Source organism: Caenorhabditis briggsae, assembly GCF_000004555.2.
Source record: "Caenorhabditis briggsae complete genome, chrIV, whole genome shotgun sequence".
In the NCBI taxonomy this organism is placed as follows: domain Eukaryota; kingdom Metazoa; phylum Nematoda; class Chromadorea; order Rhabditida; family Rhabditidae; genus Caenorhabditis; species Caenorhabditis briggsae.
In genome coordinates, this window is record NC_013487.2 from 11,150,803 (window position 1) to 11,170,238 (window position 19,436).

Here is a 19,436-nt window from a genome sequence, read left to right on the forward strand (position 1 = left end):
TCAATAATCCGGGTCAATAAATAATTGATTTATTATTTGTGCGAAGGGTTTAGATGATGTATTATTGTTTCTTGCCGGTGGTCAATTGTCTGTAATTCCATTAGGATTACTGTTCGGTACGGGAGTTGCTAGACGATCCTCTAAATTACTAGTCTCAGAATCTTGTTCTTCCTGAATATCTTCTTCGGGTTTGAATTCTCTCACTTCGATGACCTCCATCGCTTCTCTTCTGATAATTTCCTCAGCCTGGCTCTCGGGTAGAATCACAATCTTATTGGCATCCAATGTCTCTGGTTCATCATCATCGTCTTCTTCCTCTTCTTCCGTTTTCTGATTCCTATTCTTATTTCCTGCTCTCCGATCTCCCATTTCCACATCATCCGGAGCAGGGGCAACTTTCTCTCCGTCTCCGAAACAAAACAAGAAACACAAGCGAGTTGGTTTCTTGCTCCGAAGAAGAGATCGAAGGAGAACCCAATGCACGAAGGGTGTTTGAGCACTTATGAAAAATATTGAAGTGTGTCCGTCACTCGGATCCGCCTTGAGTTCATCTCGCTCAGAAGGAGCCATTAATATCCCACCAATTGTGAAGATCAGCATTACCTGGAATACCAGTATTGACACAAAAATTCAAAGGTTTTCAACTTAAACTTACCCCATGAAAAACTGAAATTTTGGAAATCCGATCTAGAATTGAAGGATCATTTGGACCGCATCTCTCTAGTGAGTAGACTGATTGTCTTTCAAGATTTTGTCTCGCGAACCAAAACAAAACTACTGTTATCGCAGGAGAAATCAAGTCGAAAAGGTCCAACTGAAATTCATTTTTGATGCCTATTCCATTTTTCCAAGCTTACATGAATATGGTCAGGGTAAATTGTACTGGAACTATCGAGCGATCGCATAAGAAAATATTCCCGACCAAAAGTGTATCCGGCAACAAAAATCGTTACAAACAAGCACAAGATCATATGAACAGCACTGAAAATTATATTTTCAATTTGTATTTCATTGCACAACATGTTTGTAAACCGGACTCTTGACGGGTCTACGCGGTCCCTGCCATAGTTTCTTTCAGAATCAATATTTTCAGACCAACTAAATTAGATATGATAGGAACCAAAGTTACAAGCAATAAAAGGTCCGGGCCAAGACCTGAATAGTTTTCTCAGCCCGTTTCTTCTGTAACTGTGTTCATAGACTAGATATCTTTTTTCAAAACATATTATTTTTAATACTCGTCAAGTTCTATAATATCTGATTCAGTTGGCACAAAAATATTGATTCTAAAAAAACTATGACAGGGCCCACGAAGGCCCCCCAAGGACCCGGTTTATCAGTATGTTTCCCATCTTTACGTCTCTTGGAAAATCGTAATATTCCACTGAGTGTGAGTTGCTATTTGTTGAATACACAAAATCGCAACGATCGGAGCAACAAGACGATTTATGGAAAACGCTGCTGATTTCAGAAGGTAGTAACTGTAAACTTGATCCTCAAACGTATCAGGATGGAGTTCCGGAGTTCCACTGACAAATCTGAAAGAGGTTTCGAATGATTTTTAACGGATCAAAAATAAACTAACACTTGGTAACAAGAAAAATGAATGCACCCAGCAATACATGGAATCAAAGAAAGATACCACAAAAGAAAGTAGCCAGGAAGCTGGCGATCCTTAGAGAATCGACTGAGTCTATAATAGATAATCCGTGGAACATAGAATATAAAAGTAATCAAGACAATATAGGCAGCTGTCATGGCTGTAGAGCTATGTATATACTTTTCGTTCAAGTTTATTGTTTGGTTGGTGGAATTATCGACATCTTCAGATGATACATTAGCAAATAAATATTCAAGTATTGCCATTGAATCCTCTAATGTAGTATTGTTTTCTTCATATCCGAAATCTTCCAGAGTTTGATTAGAATAATCCAAAACCTTTTGAAATAAAGTTATATTCCTATTGTAACTGAATTGTTAGACTTACTCCATCCGTGTAGTTTGAAAGTCTTTCAGCCTCTTCCAATCGTTTTAAGTTAGCATTCAGTCTAAAACATGTGATTCTGGTACAAAAAACGACAACTACCTTAACCTAGAAATATTTTCATTTTCCGTATTTATTTTTTCGTTTTTCACTGCTTTTCGTCGCGTTTTCTGTTATTTTTCCTTTAAAAAAACGTCGGAAAATAAAAAATTTTGATAACGAAAAAAGTGACTGAAAGTTTTTGTATTTTGAGAATTTTTTAGAGAAAAATAACAGAAAACTCGACGAACATCAATGAAAATCAAAATATTAAATCCGGACAATCAAAACAAATAACTCACAAGTTCAAAATCGAAGAATTGTCAAACATGGTTCAGTTTCAGAATCAGAATGCAACTGAAAAAAAATTAGGAAAATTGAACTTGGTTGACATTAAGAATTACATCAACTCCATCGTCAGAATTTTCTCATTATAAGCAGCTGAATTTTTATTTGAATTTCAGAAGTTTTCATGTCAAAGAATTAGAAACCCGCCTGAATTTTTAAAGTTCCAGGGGGTGTCATATGACTTGGACTCTGAAACTGGATTACGGTAACCACAAGGAAGTTTAAAGAAAGCTGTGAATACAAAGTACATAGTCAGTTCGGAAAGCACTCCGTTTTTATAATGAGCTTGAATTACCGTACTTCCTTTAATACATGCCCACCCAAACCGTCGAATTTTAGCTCAATTATCTAGATTCCTGTGGAAGATGTCAAAATTTAATCAACTGATAAAATATGGGTGTTATTTTGAAAAATTACTTATCAGTTGACAAAATGTTGATATCATTAACAGAAATCGAGATAATTGAGCTCAATCTTTGTGGGCTTCTATTAGAGGATCTACGGTAAAATATTAGCTATGTATCCCTTTTAGGTTGCTCTTTATCAATTTCGTACTTTCCAGATAATTTTTTTTAACAGAGACTATTGGAAACCCGGGAGAAACACAGAAAATATTTATTCCGAATATTCATGAAGACAAAAATAAATATGTGTCAGACCAAAATATTTGCAAGATAAATTACCGTAAAACCTGTAACAAGTTCGAGTCCAATTATCTCTATTCTATTGCAAAATATAAAGAATGTGTCAACTGATAAAATGTCTCCAATATTATGATAAACAATTTATCAGTTGACACTTTTCTTATATCTTTGACAAGAACTGAGATAAGTTGGTTCAAAGTTAGTTGTCCCTTATATTACAGGTTTTACGGTATGAGATTTATGCTTCCTTGACTTCAGGTTTTCCCTCCAACAACGCCCCATCTGGGATGATTACAATCTTGTTGTGATCCAAAGTTTCCATGGTATTTTCTTCTTCGTTCTGATCCTCTTCATCTCGATTCTCATCATTCTTCTCACTTGGCTCATTAATTTTAGGATGTTGATTCAGCTCAACACCGTTATCAGCAGTTGCATCAACCTTTTCTCCAGAATGGCAACAAACCAAAAAACAGATACGAGTAGATTTACGGGAGCGAAGAAGAGATCGGAAGAGGACGATATGAACAACGGGTGTTTGAGCAGTGATGAAGAAGTAATACCATGTGGATGCTAATGGACTCAGGGCCAATTCCTCTTCTCGGGATGGACTCCAGAAAATGGCGCAAAGTGCAAAGAATACCATCACCTGAAATTAAAGATAATTATTTTTATCTCTGTTTAGAATCGATACCGTTTGGAATACGACGACTTTGGAGACTCTATCCAGAGTTGTCGGTCCATTTGGTCCATATTTTTCAGTGGTATAGAGAGATTGACGGGAGATTGTGTGTTTGGCGAAGAAGAAAAGGAATGCAGTGATCAGAGGAGGGATTATATCAGAAAAATCGACCTATAAACCCAAATTTTATATTTTCAACTTTCCAAACTAACATGAATTTGGTCTGGATACTCGCTGTCAGCGTAAGCATTCATAAATTCGTTCTCCTCATAATAGGAATACCCAAAAACCACTCCTGAACTGATGAGACAGTAGATCATTTGAACAATTCTAAAATAAATTCAGATTAAGAAATTTTGAAAATTACCTGGAATCACTGACGGATTTTGCAAAAAATTAATATTGTGTTGAGAATGGGTAGAAATTTGTTGCAGACAAAGCAAAGAAACAATTGGAGAGACGATACGATTGATTGAAGCAGTCAACGTTTTGTAAAACATTGGCGTAAGATGGTCCGGCGGTGCGAAGAGATCTTCTAAAGAGAAATTACCGGACATCATTACGGCTAACGGGTTATGAGTTGCATAGCTGGAAGATTATTTTGTTATTGGAAAAATTTCAGAATGCGGAAAAAACGACAAATGTTTCCCTACCGTAAAAACTCTAATAGATAGAGTCCCTGACTTTCCTTTTTGAATCAATTTATCTCGTTTCATGTAAGAGGTATCAAAAAGAGATCTGATAAGTTTATCATATTATCAGAAATACTTTGTCAGTTCCCCATTTTTTGATATCTTTCACAAAAAAAGAGATAAACTGGCTCAAAGTTAAAAGTTTGAAACTAGTTTGGTAGGGTGTTTACAGTATATACATTCATCAGTTCCACACTCACTAATAAGAGTTTGCAATGTGAATTATTGCTCCAGAAATAGCAATCAGCGACAAGAAGAATATTGGAACAAATGACGAGTGTTTTTTATCATTTGAAAGATTGTTTGCACGATAGTAGATCATCCTTGGGACATAATACACAAATGAAATCATAGTGGCGGTGCAAAATACATTCATAAATGTATTATGCGAGTAAGCCTTGTTCAAATCGAAAGGTTCTAACAAGCCTCCTCCCAAACCAAAATCAAATAGAGACAAGTTGGGTAGCTGACTGTCTTCATTACTACCAAAACCTGTTGAGTCTCCCCAGGAAGCTGCGTAGTTGTTACCGTAGTCAGTAGAATTCGAGTCATTGTTTACTTGAAGAAATGCTTGAAGTTTACTTTTCCATGAACTTGCAGAAGTTTGGGTGTCATTCATGTACTCCATTGAATCTGTTTTGTTGGTAGATTGAGATTGCTACAATTCAAAAAAAAATTCTAGATTATATTTTGAAGCATAATTACCCAGATATGATGGTGGTTATGTTTTCCTTTTCCTTCAAGAGTGGTTTCATTATTTTTGTGAGCATACTTCATTAGGTCTTGCGTCAAAGTGATCAGCGCATTAGTGGCTCTGTAATGTGAAAACTGTCAATTGATTTGAAAAAAAACCCCGAAATCCGGAATCGGAATACGAAATACGGAAACTGGAGTCCCAAACTCTCCGTTCTATACTTGATCGGTTAGATTACTGTACTTCTCCTTCTTCATTCCGACAATTGTTGGGAGGCTCCGGCTAGTTTTTGGGTTCAAAATTAACCTATTCTAAATTTTACAGAAAAAAAAACTTTTATCGTTAGGCTCGGGTTCAAAAAACATAAGGAACAATGAAGATGATTACCATAAACACTCTGATAGAAGGCCACCCTATACTCAAACTTTGAGTTGACTGTGACGTTCTATAGCACAAGTTGACTGTGACGTTCTATAGCGCGTTCAATAAGGATAGGCCCCCCCCCCTCGATTTTGAGGGTTCCGGAAAAAAGAAAAGCGACGTATTATAGTGGTTACGGTAGCTGAAACTACAGCCCAACTCCAACCACCTCACCCAACAGTATCATTTTGTTTCGCTGCTTCTGAAAGTTTCATCAAATCTCCAAGAGCCTTCAAACCATCTTTTGTCTTTTCCGCGTCTTTGCCAGTACTGAAATTTTTTGTTATAATTACAGTTTAAAAAATACAGAATGAGCTCTAATAGAATCCAACCCTAGACGTTCACTTTGAGCCCAATTATCTAGCTTCCTGTAAAAGATATCAAAAGTTTGTCAACTGATAAAATATTGGTGAAGTTATGATACATATTTTATCAGTTCACCACTTTTTGAAATCCTTCACAGGCCTCGAGATAATTGAGCTCAAAGTGTACGGTATTGAATTTAATCATTCAGAACTTTTCGATCGCCTAAAAATTCAAATTTTAGAAAAATTACCTTCCACTTCTCGATAAGAGACCGTCCATGACGGCGTGAAGACGTGAGAATAACTCAAGTGACGACGAGCGAAATCCTATAATTCTGGAGGAAAACAGGTGATTTCCTACCGTTTTTGAGCAGGTGAACCACTTTTAATGCCATTTTTTGAGAAAAAAAAATTAATTGAAAATATTTCTGGAAACCGTGGTATGAGCTTCTTGGTCTTCTGTTGTTAAGTCACGAGTCTCAAGTTAGCTGATTTTTTGTGTTTGGAAGGGGTCAAAAGAGTATAAGGAATAATGATTTATAAGAGTATGACAGAGAAGGCAGTATTCCAAAAATGCGATCAAGTAATTCAGACAGCATACCCAAAATATATGCTAACATCAGAACAAGATAGTGATTAGCAATGAATCTAATGAGCATTGAACAGATTTCGGAAAGATGGGAAGAAACGGGGATTCACATATAGAAAGAGGAGAGGAGGACGGAAAAGTGAAATGTGTAGAGGCTAAAAGCGGGGAACTCTAAAAAAATGAAAGATGCATTTCATGCGTTATGTTTGAGTTGAGTGAAAGGTAATTGGAAAATTCTATTGGAGTATTGATTCAATCTGATTCGGGGAGGTTTTGGTTTTTTAGGCGAAGATTTTGTAGACGGCGACGAGGATGGCAGCAGTGATGAAGTGGAAAGATGAGTTGGCAGAGTTGCAGAGAGCTTCCGAGCATTGAGAGTAAACACGAGACACTCCCAGGGATCCCTGAAATTAAGGCAATTACTCTTTGACTACACCACTCTTTGACTACAAAGTCTCTTTGACTACATTTATCTCTTTGACTCCACATTCTCTTTGACTACAAAGTCTCTTTGACTACATTTATCTCTTTGACTCCACATTCTCTTTGACTACAAAGTCTCTTTGACTACATTTATCTCTTTGACTACACTTGTCTCTTTGACTACAAAGTCTCTTTGACTACATTTTAAAACATTTTTAAATTTTCTGCAGTTTTTGTGGGCGTTCTTACAGAATATAAGAAGAATTTGAGCCTAAGCCTATAATTTTAAACAAAAAACTGACAATTCCAAAAATACATAACAGTGAAAAAAGTACTGAAATTCGCGAAATTACTTTTTGAACAACCTATTAATAAAAATTTTGGTCCTTTAAATTGTTTTCTACTGTTCAAACATGAATTATCAAAATTTTTATGCCATGATCTTTTTTTCAGGTTCTGGTATTACCGTAAAACATGTATTAGAAGGGCCCCTCTAATAGAAAGGCCCTCCGAAAGGGGCTTGGAAAGCCGTCTTCATAATATGTTTCTTGAAATTGAAAATTTCCGCACGTTTTTAGTGAAAAATATTCCGGTAATTCCGGAATTTCAGATAAATTCGTTGAAACATAGTTTTTGTTCTTAACAACTTTTCTAATTTTAATGAAATTAGCCTATTTTCTTTCATTTTTATGCATTTTGAACGAAAATTCGCCTAATTTCTTGATAAAAATTTTCGGAAAAAAATGTCTGGAAAAATAGAAGGGCCCCCTGTAATTGAAGGGCCCTCCGGAGGGTCCTCAGAACAGAAGAATGCCGTAACCTAAAAATATGTTTGTTTTCCGGAAATATTTTCTCGATTTTTGTGCGTTTCCAGTCAATTTTTTCACTATCAGAAATATGTATTTTCCGATTTTTTCGGGAGAATAATAACAGAAAACCCGACGAACAGCAATGAAAATCGAGATGAAAAAACCAGAAAAAAAAATTTGAGATTACGGTAGTTTTCGTTGTGGGACCTTCGGCCACGGCGACCGGCTTTTTTCTTCCACAGCTTTGATTTTTGCCAGGTTTTTGTAATGCTAATTTTTTTTAATGCAGGTTCTGCCCTCACCTTGTTTGATTTCTTGTCAACATCCTCTCCAGTGTAAGCGCATTCTCTGACGATCGAAGTTTCTTCTGGAAAAAATAGAAATTCGTTCTTTTTTCAAATTCCACGAGAACCGGAAGCAAAGTTGTGTCGTTTCTCTCGTTTTCTCCCAGAAAAACTACTGCCCACCAGTAGTAAGCTTTTCTTTGAGTCAAAGCAAAAAGAGAGAAGAATTAAAGATATTTCGGGGAGAAAAAGAGTGAAAGTTCGCTCTACGATTTTTGAAGATATACCACCAAAGCTCACCGTTGACGTATTGACGGGTAACACGGCATCCGACTGGCTTCACTGCTTTCAATCCGGCGAATGATTTGACTGGGCATATCTGGAAGATAGCAATGGGTCTTTCGAAAGTTACTGTGTCAAATATAGTGGTCAGAGTTCTTTGATATTTCCAGACTCTCCAGGGATGTTTGGAACAGAATTCAGAAACCCGAAAATACGGACCGGAATATTTTCGATGTCTTTTTTTTCGAAATTGGGGCTTTCTAGACTACGGTATGTTAAAGGCGCATGCGAAAAGTTTGGCTCTATATGATTTCAGCGGTCCCTAGAGAAAATAACGGTCCGCAGTGAAAAAAGCGGTCCGCAGTGAAAATAGCGTTCCGCAGGGAAAATAATGGTCCAAAAAGAAAATTTTCACTGCGGACCGTTATTTTCTCCAGGGACCGCTGGAATCAGATAGAGCCAAAAGTTTTCTTGTGGGTCTTGAGCAGAATTTTCTTTGCGTTCTTGAAACCTGTTTGTCAATTTTTCATCAATTTTTCGCGCTTTTGTCGGAAAGTCGGATTTCTAAGACCAGAAATTTCGAAACTGCCAATCCAAACATCGATGAGACTCTCATATTAAAATCGTTCGGTTTTACCTTGTTGAATGATTGGTAGTTAGTTGTACAATCCGGTTGAGCCAAGCTGTTACAGATGTAACAGTTGAGAGCTGCGGACACGGCGAACAAGCAGACGAACACTACGAGGAACCGCATCGTTTGATCTGAAGAAGAAAAATATGTGTACAATATATTTGAATAAAGCAGAGTAGGTAGGTAGGTAAACAACCAAAATTATGTGTCTATGGGGAAAATAGACACAGAGAGTGACCAGAAATGGATACAAAAAAGTGAAAGCGATGGCAACAAAAGTATCGATCGAGACAGTTTCGAGGTCATTTTATTAGCCTTCGAAAGTAGGTTGGGTCGAATTACATCGCGTTTTTCGAAACTTGTCACAGTCTATCAAAGGTGATTGAGAGATGGGGGGACAGATCGAAGAACAGGAAGGGAAGAGAAAACGGGGAGGATGGGTCGAATGGCATTCTATGTCAAGTAGTACCCACAACTCTTTTGCAGTGTTGTCTATTATCTACGTGGTGGAAAACAAGCGAAACAAGCAAGAAGAGAAGAGAGAAGGACGAAGTAAAGCAAAATAAGAAGAAAAAAGTCTCCGGAGTAAAGAAGAGGAAGGAAGAGGAGAGATGGCAGCGGAACATGTGGGGAGACCCCAAGCGGCATGACAATCGAGCTGAAATGAGAGAAAACTAGGGGAGACGAAAAAAGAAGACGAAGAGGAGGAAGCACATCCCAACAGCACGAAGTCGTAAATTTCCATTAAACGTTAAGAAGAAACTGCATAAAGATTTGGTGGAGAAAATAATTCTGAAGTACAAAATGTAGTACTTCAAATTTTTAAAGAGGAGAATCTAGTGGCCACTTCTGAACCACCTCTATCGTTTTTTTTGTCCTTTGCTCAAAATAAAAACAGGAATTTTTCGAAATATCGAAAAATCCGAGTTTAGAACTTCGGATTTTCGGAATATTTCGATTTTAACTATTTCAGAATTTCGAACAAATTCTAATGTAAATAGAAATCCCATTTTCCCAACACAAAAAAACCGAAAATTGGAGAAATATTCACACAATTTTGTTCTTTTTGTACAAAAAGATTTCAAAAACGCGAAAAAATTAAAGTAATTCCGCTCGATACCCGCAAAGAAACTTTTAGCGTGCGCCTGTAAAATATCGTAGTTCAAAAATCTTTGATTCCGAAAAAGAAATCCGAGATATTCCGAAAAAACGCTTCGGAAATGTTCCGTCAGCAATTTTTTTTTCTTGGAATTTCACACCGAAAATGCTCATTTATCGGAAATTTTTCGGAATTCAGAATTCCGTTCCAAACATCCCTGAAGAAAAATAGAGAACAAAAACCAAAAAGAACATTCAAAGATTAATCTCTTTCTCGTATCATATTAATACAACGAAAGGGAAAGCATATCTCTTTTGTTTTGTTGTCCAGTGTCTTGATTTGTTGAGTGTGAGTAAGATGTATCGATATCCGCCTAACATAAACACAACACCTGTTTGATGTCTTCGTGTCTTTGCATCTTCAAAAAACGACAATTAAAAATCCGATTTTTTTATCGGTTCGAATTGATGATGAAAAAGGAGAATAGGTTGAGTAGGATGTGAAAAAAACTAGTCGGAATGCATCAGAGCGTGAGAAAAGTTGAATTTGGAAAAAGAGAGAAAATAGCGAATTGGAGAAAAATATTTGGGTATTCCTTCAAATTGGCGGATTTGAATCCAAAACTGCCGAAATTTAGGTCGACGTTTAAAGCAAACTTTTAGTATGTGGTGTATACTTTTTTCTTTTTTTTTCCTCTTGGGACTCTCCACTTTCTTGAAGACGTTGCCTGACGTCGCTGCACAAGAGACGAATTTCAATGAGCAAAGCAGCGGGGTGCGGCATTGTTTCAGAAGCTCATGAGAAATCTCTGGTCTTCTTCTTGTTTTAGTAAATATTTGCTTGAATTTCAACACGTAAAACAACACAACCAATGGAAGAAGCGGTATTTGGAGACACACAAATAAAGGAGTAGCGGGAGTGATATAACATTCATGTCAATGCTCTTTTTCGCGCGTTCTCTGCCTTGCTCAGCGACATGCGAAAGCCAATTCAATTTCACGCGGGGCGACAGAGAAAGTTTGTGAAAAGGAGAAGAAAAATAGGGGAAAAGATGAAGAAGAAGAAGAAGTAGAGAAGTGAGTGCAATGGAAGAAAACGAAGGTCGTCGCGAAAGTGACAGAAATGAAGAAGAGACCGCCGGGCAGAGAAAAGGTGTAAGCTCTCACGAATTATTATGTACTAAAAATCTTGAGGCAGCCATACACCGCATCGTAACTTCGAGTCAGAAGTTGATATTCCGCAAAAAATTTGCAGTTTTCAAACGTTTTATGAACCGTATGATTTTTCAAAAGGCGCAAGCTCAAAACTTTCTTCTGACCGCACAGCGAATGCACAATTTAGAGATGCGCCTTTGAAGAATCCTACGGTAGGCTTGCAAAAACTATTCGAATTTCGCGATACTTCGAGCACCCTTTGCTACGAATGAAGCATAAAAGACTAGATTAAGGATCAAAATCACAAATAAGGCTTCCATTTCGGTCAGTCGAAAATCGCCGACCGACCACCGACCCAGCCGACCGACAGCCGACCGAGCTGACCGATCGGTCGGCGCTCCGACCGATTTCGTGCCTTTGCGCAAAAAAACACGAATTTTTGCGTGCGAAGCACTTTATTTTACGACAAACGAGTCTTTTAGTGAGTAATTTGTCGTAAAATACAATGCAGCGATGCAAACACGTTGACGCGTAAATGCACGAAAACGGTCGGCTGTCGGTCGGCTAAATTTCCCGACCGAATGGAAGCCTTAATCACAAAACTGAAAAAAATCGAACACACAATAGCATATTTTTGAAGTTCAGAAAAGGAAAAAACGTCATGTTTTATTAAAACTAGTCAACTTTCTCAAATTTTATCTCCAAAAGACAACAGTGACTACAATATTTGCGATTTGAAAAAGAACAAGACACAATAAGTCGGTTTTGTCGAGAATTTTCAGCCACAACAGTTGGTTTTCGCTGACAGATGACATCCGTTGTAGAGTGTCACGAACTAGGATTGCGGTCTGAATGAAAAGAAAAAAACGAATGAATATGAGAAGTATGTCATGTTATTTACTTGGTGAAGAGAGGTCTTCAGAATAGTGAATGATTGAATCGTCTGCTCTGGAACCTCCACACTGCTTGTGGTGCTCGCTTCAGAGACCGAGTCAAGTCTTTGTTTGCAATCACACAACACTAGGCAACGCAACCTACAAAATAGGGAGAAAGCCCATTAAAAAAGTCATAAGCCTATTCACCAATTCGGAGGTCGTATAGCACTTGTGTGCACGTGGTGGTGGACCTGCTGAATGACAATAGCAGCAATGGTTGCTGCGGTTACGACGAACACTTCCGCGATGATGTAATTGCCTGCAAGGAGGGCTTACGACGGAAACAAAAATAGAGTGGGTCACCTAAAAGAGGAAGACGAGATGCTTTTGGCATCATATCGGACACAAGTTGGAGCATCATAGAAATAGCAGCAAACATGTTCAAACATAATTCTACCTGAAAGAAGAAACTCCGTTAATAATAATTAGTGTACCGTATTTGCTCTAACAGAAGCCCACCCAAATCGTCAACTTTAATCTTATTTATCTCGGTTTCTGTGAAAGATATCAAAAAGAGATCAATTGATGAAATATTATTGATATCATGATAAACCTTTTGTCAGTTTAACACTTTTTAAGATCTTTTACAGGAAGAGATATATGGGCTCAACGTTGACGGTTCGGGTGGTCTTTTATTGGAGTGTTTCCGGTATGTTGCAAACCTTTGAAAGTCGCTCATCTTCATTGCTATTCGGTGTGAACAGACCAAAAATTGTAATAGTACAAAGTATGAATGTAGGTGCTTGGATAACTAACACATAGTACACCGGTTTCCTTTTTAGGGTCACTATGTAAGTAATTTCAGAAAACCAACTTTCCTAAATACACATCTTGAACTTTTATTTGATCTTGTAACCCACCAGTAATGTGTCATAATTATCCGACCTCACTGTGGTTATAGAAATTAGCTCCCATTCACTGTTTCCCTGAAATTAAAATTCTAGACCTTTCTCTTTCAGATTCAAGACCTCAATCCTTCCTTTCTGTGGCCATAATGTCTCTACAGATGAATTGACAGCAACGAAATCTCTGTCAAAACTCCACGATCCCATTGAGATATTGCATTTCTGAACATCGTATGGGAAGTTTTCGATTTTCAGTGGACACGGTGAGCTAACAACAGCAGGAAGACTCGTTCTGATTATTCCATCGTAGTGCAAATCAGCCATTTGCAGATCTTTATCAAGCAGTTCGTCAATGGATATGCTGAAATTCGGAACTCTGTATGTTACAAAAATTGAAACCTTACGCATTTGTTATAATTACATCTGGAATCCATGCTTTACTAGCTTCAATTTTAACCCAATCTTTATCATATGCCACTTCTGATTTATTCCAGTAGAGAATCGGGTCAAACCATTTCTGAATCAGTCCTTCACAAAAGAAAACAATTAAAAAATTATACTACCAGTAGAAATTCTTCAGAATATTGAATCGTTTCTTGTGTCTGATCCATGGAAAGTAATATAAAAGTGTTAGGAGTGATCGTGACCACCGTCAGATCATCTGATGGCTTCATATCAACATCATAAGTCGTATTGAATAGCTGTTTCAGGAGAGTTTCAGTATTTGAGTCTTCTGAGTAAAAAAGATTGAATCAAAAATAATTCTAAAAACGAACCTACTACAGCAGCCACTAATAATAGTTGAAGGACCCATAACATTTGCCAAAAAAGAAGAGAAATGACCATCTGCAGGGTCGAGTTACAAGAAGTGACCCCCATTTTTCCTGAAGAGAGTGTTGGTTGTAATAAATACCCAAATGTCGTAGCATCTGAAGAAAATAAAGTGTGGGAATGTTGTTTCATTTGTACAACAAGAGTCTACTCGTACCAAAGTTCATAGATCCGTTACAAAATTGAATTCACAGGGTTACTGTATATACAGGGTTTCGTACGATTACCCGGACTGATAAAACGGATATATTTTTAAAATTATCTTGAAAGCACAGAAATTGGTATAAATATAATTTTAGGTTTGATTCAAATGTACTGACTGTCCAAAGATGAGCGACAAAATTTTTCTTGTGATTTTCATAAGATGAAGCAACTTTGACAAGTGATAACTCAGCTCAAAGTTGATGAATTCGTTTGAAGTTTGGTCAGTTTACACATGCATCTTTCAGATTTCTGCACTCCAAACTTGATCCCAGTACAACGCTTCATTCAAATTTTATGCCAGTACAAATTTGAGCCCCGAGTAATTATGAGCGTTACAAAATAGTATCGACAGGGATTACGGTATATAGTTGTGAAGTTATAGGATAGTGATACAGGTTTTGAAACTATGTTTCCAACAGATTTTTTACGGAGATCATACCCAGAGATCTAACTCAATTTCTCAATCATGCTCGTTTTTTGAGTACCTGATTCTGAATAATTGATTTTGAAATCTAATGTTTCAATCTTCACAGACAGTCATCATCTTCATTTATCATGTTCTGTTCTCTGAAATATCAGAAAAATAATCAAGACTTTAAAATCAGTTTATTTCAAAATGACTAACCCACAATTACAATTTATTTTCAGCCCGCTAATTATGTTTTTTTTCTTAGAATAATACACACTCTCTAAAAAGGCCACTCACCAGTTCAGAAGATTACCAAAGCAAAAAAATATCGTAGTCAGAAATCAAACGAAATTAAACGATCACATCTAACTTTTATCATCTAAATCGATTAATACTAGTCAGAAGAGCATCCCACTGGGACCGAAATTTGAAAGGTAAACATCCATTTCATTCTCCAGTCTACATTTTTGTGGGCGTGGCTCTCAACTTCCGTCTGGAATATTGAGATCCTCTCTATGTTTGAGCTTCTGAACGTTTCATTTATGGAAGTTTACACCTTAAGAAGATATGGTGTTAGATCCTGTACACACCGATCGATCTTCCTTCTCTTGAGAATTTGTGTTTTTTCGTACTCCATACCAGAAATTAAAAAAAAGACGCTCCTAGATTTCTGTTTGATTTTTCATAAATTCCAAGCTGTTCAATGATTTTATGCAACGATTTTCCAAAATGTTACTCTATCTTTTGCTAATCAGAATTGTTTTTTTACTTCTTATCTAATGGAACAAGTTTCAGATGAGGCTACTATCTGGCCCAACCTGGATGACCGTATCTCGTTATGTGGATTTTGCGTTCACATCCCTCGCTATCCCGATCAACCTTCTCCTCCTCTATTGTATCGTTACAAAATCCGTCAAAGGCATTGGGAGATACAAATGGCTCATGGCCTACTTTAGCTGTCAAAGTATATTCTTCTCCATCCTGGCTTCTGTCACTCACATGGTATCCACATTTCAGTCTATTCCTTTTCATTTTATTCAATTTCTAGAGTTTTCACACCATTGGAGGATCGTTTATGATGTTTACTCTCAGCAATCCTCTTCATCTCCCACCATGGGGAATTTGGGTCCTTCTTGGAGGTTGTTGTGTTTCTGTTGGATATGTACTTCTGACACTCGCTGCTCAGTTTCTGTGCAGATATTACGTCATGACAGGGTAGGCTAGAAAGACAAGTTTCACTGTTTTTCAGGCAAATGGACATGAAGAGGAAGACGTACTTCTTCGGATGGCGCATGGTATATTTCTTTTTAGCAATGCTTATTGTGGCTGTTGTGTACGGAGGATGCGGGTTCGTTGGCATCCATTTAACACCGGAAAAAGATTTCGATATCAGGTAAAATAGAATGGATACTAGTTTTTTGAACCGAATATTTCAGAGAACGTATGGCCAAAGAATACAATGTGTCAGCTGACAAGATTCACTATGTGGCAGTTGAATACTTCACAAGAGATGCGAACGGAACCCGAAAATGGAACTATTTATCGACGGGAACAGCTCTAGCCCTCAATTTTGTTTTTGTATGTTTGACCGGGATCTTTTGAGGTCTTTTTCTGTTTCAGACTTGCATGGTGATTGTTATTATTTATTGTGGATGTACGACATATTTCCGGACAAAACAAGGAATAGACAAGTTAAACGATAAATTAAAGCTCCAGCGGATGCTATTTCGAGCACTTCTAGTACAGGTAACTCATTCCACATTCCTGAAATTCCCATTTTTTGTTTAAGACGGCAACCCCAACCATTCTCATTTTCCTACCATGCATCATATTTTATGCTCTTCCGTTTTTCGAAATTCCTCTCGGTGTCGATGCCAACATTCTGAGTATCACACTGGTCATCTATCCTGCCGTTGACCCAATCGGAGTTTTGTTCATCATGAAAGATTACCGGAAGTTTATTGCAGGTAAGCTCAATTTATGTTTAAAATAAAGGGGTGGGGGGGGGGGGGAAGTATTTTTTTTGAAGTTAGGGTATGCATTCTGAGTTACACGGCGCGTTATAGTGCCGCTTCAGCTTGCGCCAGCGTGGCTCAATTGGGAGAGGCACCGCACATTCAATACTTGCCCCACAAGTTCAAATCCTAAAGGAGCGTATATGAACAGAATTTCGAGAAATTTTGTTTCATTTTCCCCCTCCTTCAAACTGAAAACAAAAAAATTTCAGATCAGTTTTCTGCATACATCTGTAGTCCAATCATGCGTTGCCTGTGTCTCCCTAGAAACATCCTTGGTTGCGAAAGTGTTGAAACAGGAAGTTTAAACGACAACATAGCGCTGACAACTAGAATCTGACTGAAAAAATTGAATTCCAATTTTGTGATTCTGTTCTATCTTCTTCAACTCAATCCCAAAACTCTTTCCCAATAAAGGTTTTTTGATGTTACTGTCATTTTTATATGTCAAGTTATCTTAACACTTTTAACGTGGGCTGTGCCAACGGGGCATCCACATATCATTCCTCCTGATCTATACAGAACCCCGCCTTCAGAATCCCCACTACAGCAGTTATTCCCTACTAGGATTCGTAATCGATTCGATTAATCGATCACTCAAAATGTCGGACTCTTGTGGCGACAAATGCGAAACGCTGGAATGGCTCCGTGAGCGTATCCACAATAAGAAACACTTTACCGCCCGTTTCATTGGTCAGATTGCGGACGCATCTGGAATGGATGCCGAATTGATTGTCAAAATTTTCGGCGGCGTCCTTTTTGTCATTCTCGTTTTCAGTGATCATGTAAGATCTTGAAATCTAATTCCGGAAACAAAGATTTCGATTCAGGCTCATTTCTTTGCCAACCAACTTCTTGTTCTTGTTCCCGCTCTCCTCATCTTTGTATTCCCAGCCGAGAAACCAACGGATGACTCTCTGTTCATCTACTTCTCGTTGTTTGGAGCTCTGACTGTGATGGATCGGAGTTTGGAACGAATCCCGTGTTACTACATTTTCAAACTGGCTCTCTTTGTTTTGCTCTACGTTCCACCATATGAGTTACATAAGAGAATCAGTGAACTCATTCAGGAACAACTCAAAAAACAGGTAATCTTTCCCTAAATATGGGTTAATCCTGTAAAAAATCTTTATTACAGAAGAGCAATGAGAATGTATCCGAAATAAGCCGCAGCCAACGTACCACTCCAAAGACTAACCAATCGACCAGAACTGCCCTTCCGCCACCACCTCCGCAACCAGTTCAAGAACAACCGAAACCTGTCGAGCAAGCACCAGCTTCAGCTCCGGAACCAGTGCCAGTTCCAGTCCCAGTTGAACAACCACCACCACCTCCTCCAGTCGAGCAAGCTCCACCACCACCAGCACCAGCACCAGCACCAGTGGCAGAAGCTCCCCAAGCTCAACAAGAACCACCTGCACCAGCAGACCCAGAGCCGAAACTTCCATCTTCAAGAAGTCATTCCGATTTGGCTGGTGGCTCTCAACGTCTGAAATCGGGACCCAATCCAATGCAATCCAACTCATTCTACAACCTGAGATCGGAATCCAATGGATTCAACTCTCGAGGTACTTTCAGAGACAATTCCAGCTTTCAACAGATAATTAATTTCCAGCAATCAGCCCAGCGGGAAATTTGAATGACATGATGTTCCTACCAACCGGTAAACTTGTCTTCAATGCTCCATTTGACTATGATAACCTGACGTATCACATGAAAATCACCAACAACAGTCGTCATCGTATCGCTTATGCAGTCAAAGGAAACGCTGTGCCACGTGTCATGGCTAACCCTGCATTTGGAATTTTGAATGTGGAAGAGATGAGAATTGTAGCAGTTTCGGTACAGAAGTTTGCATGGAATGACGTCGACTTTCAAAAGGATCGTATCGCATTTGATTATGTTCTGTTGCCTGATGACAACAAGGAGAATACGTTCCAGATGTCCATGTTCCAACAATCAGACAGTAAAATACGCAAGAACATCAAGATTGAATACAATCCATAAGCATCTTGAACTTTCTGTGATACTACTGGATAGATATGCATCGTGGTTCTTTTTTTTGTTTCCTTGCTTTTTTTTTGTTTCCTTTCCTTGCTTAGGTGTTAAGCCGGTCATGTACAAAGTATTGAAAAAAAGAAATCATGTGACAAATCATACTTACAGTAATTTTCAAACAGTTGGTCATGACCTAGAAAAATTGGGTCGTGACCTAGAAAAAATTAGGTCATGACCTAAAAAAAATTGGGTCTTACCCTAGAAAAAATTTTTTTTCGGATATTTTTCTTACAGTAACCCTTTTCACTTTCGAATATTTTCCCTCCTGTAATTCTTTCACTTTTCGAAAATTTTCCCCAGGGAGCAGACCAAAAACCAATTATTCTTCACACCACTTCGAACTCATTGAAGCTAATCGGTGCCATGCCTAGTTGTATAGATAGGTGGATGAGGAACAGTAAACAAAAACAACTGAATGCAAATTGGAACAGATGCTCACATTTTTAATATTTGGATCACAATGCTGACTTCACTCAACAGGTGCATTTCTTGGGAGTAAATAAAAAGTCACCAAGAAGAAAAGTTTTCGAAAGTTACTCGGATTCAAATCCTCTTGGATTTTAGTTGAATTCAGTTTTTTTTTTGAAACTCAAAAGTTCCAGACACGAACGTTCATGTGATTGTAAAGGAGTTCGATGAACTTCAGAAATTCCCATGAGAAATCCGTTTCGTCATGAAAATCCGATTTCTCACTTGCTGGCCCAACTAACTGATTTATTCCATTACTCTGTTTTTTACCCGCTGTTGAGCCATTCGAACTGAGATTCGCTTTCTTGCAAATCATTTTTTTTCTCCAAATGGTTCTACTTCAAGGACCCCTTTGGCTTCTAATATTCGAATACACTGAACTATTTTCCTTATCTCTATCATTACCAATTAACTTGCTCCTCTTGTATTGTATTCTGAAAAAATCTGGAAAAGAAATGGGAAATTACAAGTATTTGATGGCATGGTTCACAATTCACAGCATGTTTTATTCAACCGTTTCGTTTTGTCACTCATATGGTAGGTAGTACCTACTGGGTAAATGTGGAAATATTTTTGAAAAAAAAGGCTGAAATCA

At 37.9% G+C, this 19,436-nt stretch overlaps 7 protein-coding genes across 7 annotated transcripts in view; 3 read left to right on the plus strand and 4 right to left on the minus strand.

Annotated features, from left to right (window-relative positions):
- Positions 1–81: 81 nt before the first annotated feature.
- CBG01605 lies at positions 82–1,758 on the minus strand (the record flags this gene model as incomplete). Its single annotated transcript, XM_002634017.1, has 5 exons — positions 82–603; positions 656–814; positions 858–981; positions 1,359–1,538; positions 1,586–1,758. The coding sequence occupies 5 exons, from the start codon at positions 1,756–1,758 to the stop codon at positions 82–84; spliced, it is 1,158 nt and encodes a 385-aa protein (XP_002634063.1).
- A 1,495-nt stretch (positions 1,759–3,253) lies between these two features.
- On the minus strand, positions 3,254–6,200 carry CBG01604 (the record flags this gene model as incomplete). Its single annotated transcript, XM_045235903.1, has 9 exons — positions 3,254–3,661; positions 3,707–3,865; positions 3,907–4,024; positions 4,076–4,282; positions 4,587–5,044; positions 5,092–5,200; positions 5,675–5,770; positions 6,057–6,132; positions 6,167–6,200. 9 exons carry the CDS (start codon positions 6,198–6,200, stop codon positions 3,254–3,256), a joined length of 1,665 nt encoding a protein of 554 aa, XP_045091936.1.
- Positions 6,201–6,675: 475 nt separating this feature from the next.
- Positions 6,676–8,946, minus strand: CBG01603 (the record flags this gene model as incomplete). Its single annotated transcript, XM_002634015.1, has 4 exons — positions 6,676–6,798; positions 7,929–7,993; positions 8,211–8,289; positions 8,830–8,946. The coding sequence occupies 4 exons, from the start codon at positions 8,944–8,946 to the stop codon at positions 6,676–6,678; spliced, it is 384 nt and encodes a 127-aa protein (XP_002634061.1).
- A 2,825-nt stretch (positions 8,947–11,771) lies between these two features.
- CBG01602 lies at positions 11,772–13,735 on the minus strand (the record flags this gene model as incomplete). Its single annotated transcript, XM_045235904.1, has 8 exons — positions 11,772–11,924; positions 11,978–12,110; positions 12,159–12,270; positions 12,315–12,408; positions 12,980–13,217; positions 13,261–13,373; positions 13,420–13,589; positions 13,633–13,735. 8 exons carry the CDS (start codon positions 13,733–13,735, stop codon positions 11,772–11,774), a joined length of 1,116 nt encoding a protein of 371 aa, XP_045091937.1.
- A 1,360-nt stretch (positions 13,736–15,095) lies between these two features.
- Cbr-str-81 lies at positions 15,096–16,655 on the plus strand (the record flags this gene model as incomplete). The annotated part of the gene is made up of 7 exons (XM_002634013.1): positions 15,096–15,302; positions 15,349–15,515; positions 15,550–15,691; positions 15,735–15,878; positions 15,921–16,046; positions 16,090–16,267; positions 16,528–16,655. The coding sequence occupies 7 exons, from the start codon at positions 15,096–15,098 to the stop codon at positions 16,653–16,655; spliced, it is 1,092 nt and encodes a 363-aa protein (XP_002634059.1).
- Positions 16,656–16,917: 262 nt separating this feature from the next.
- Positions 16,918–18,322, plus strand: CBG01600 (the record flags this gene model as incomplete). The annotated part of the gene is made up of 4 exons (XM_002634012.1): positions 16,918–17,100; positions 17,146–17,403; positions 17,454–17,883; positions 17,931–18,322. 4 exons carry the CDS (start codon positions 16,918–16,920, stop codon positions 18,320–18,322), a joined length of 1,263 nt encoding a protein of 420 aa, XP_002634058.1.
- Positions 18,323–19,375: 1,053 nt separating this feature from the next.
- Positions 19,376–19,436, plus strand: part of CBG01596 — a gene marked incomplete at both ends in the record, with an annotated part of 2,282 nt that continues 2,221 nt past the window's right edge. The window contains one exon of the mRNA XM_002634011.2: positions 19,376–19,378. Coding sequence (XP_002634057.2) covers positions 19,376–19,378 — 3 coding nt within the window. The remainder of the gene's footprint in view (positions 19,379–19,436) is intronic.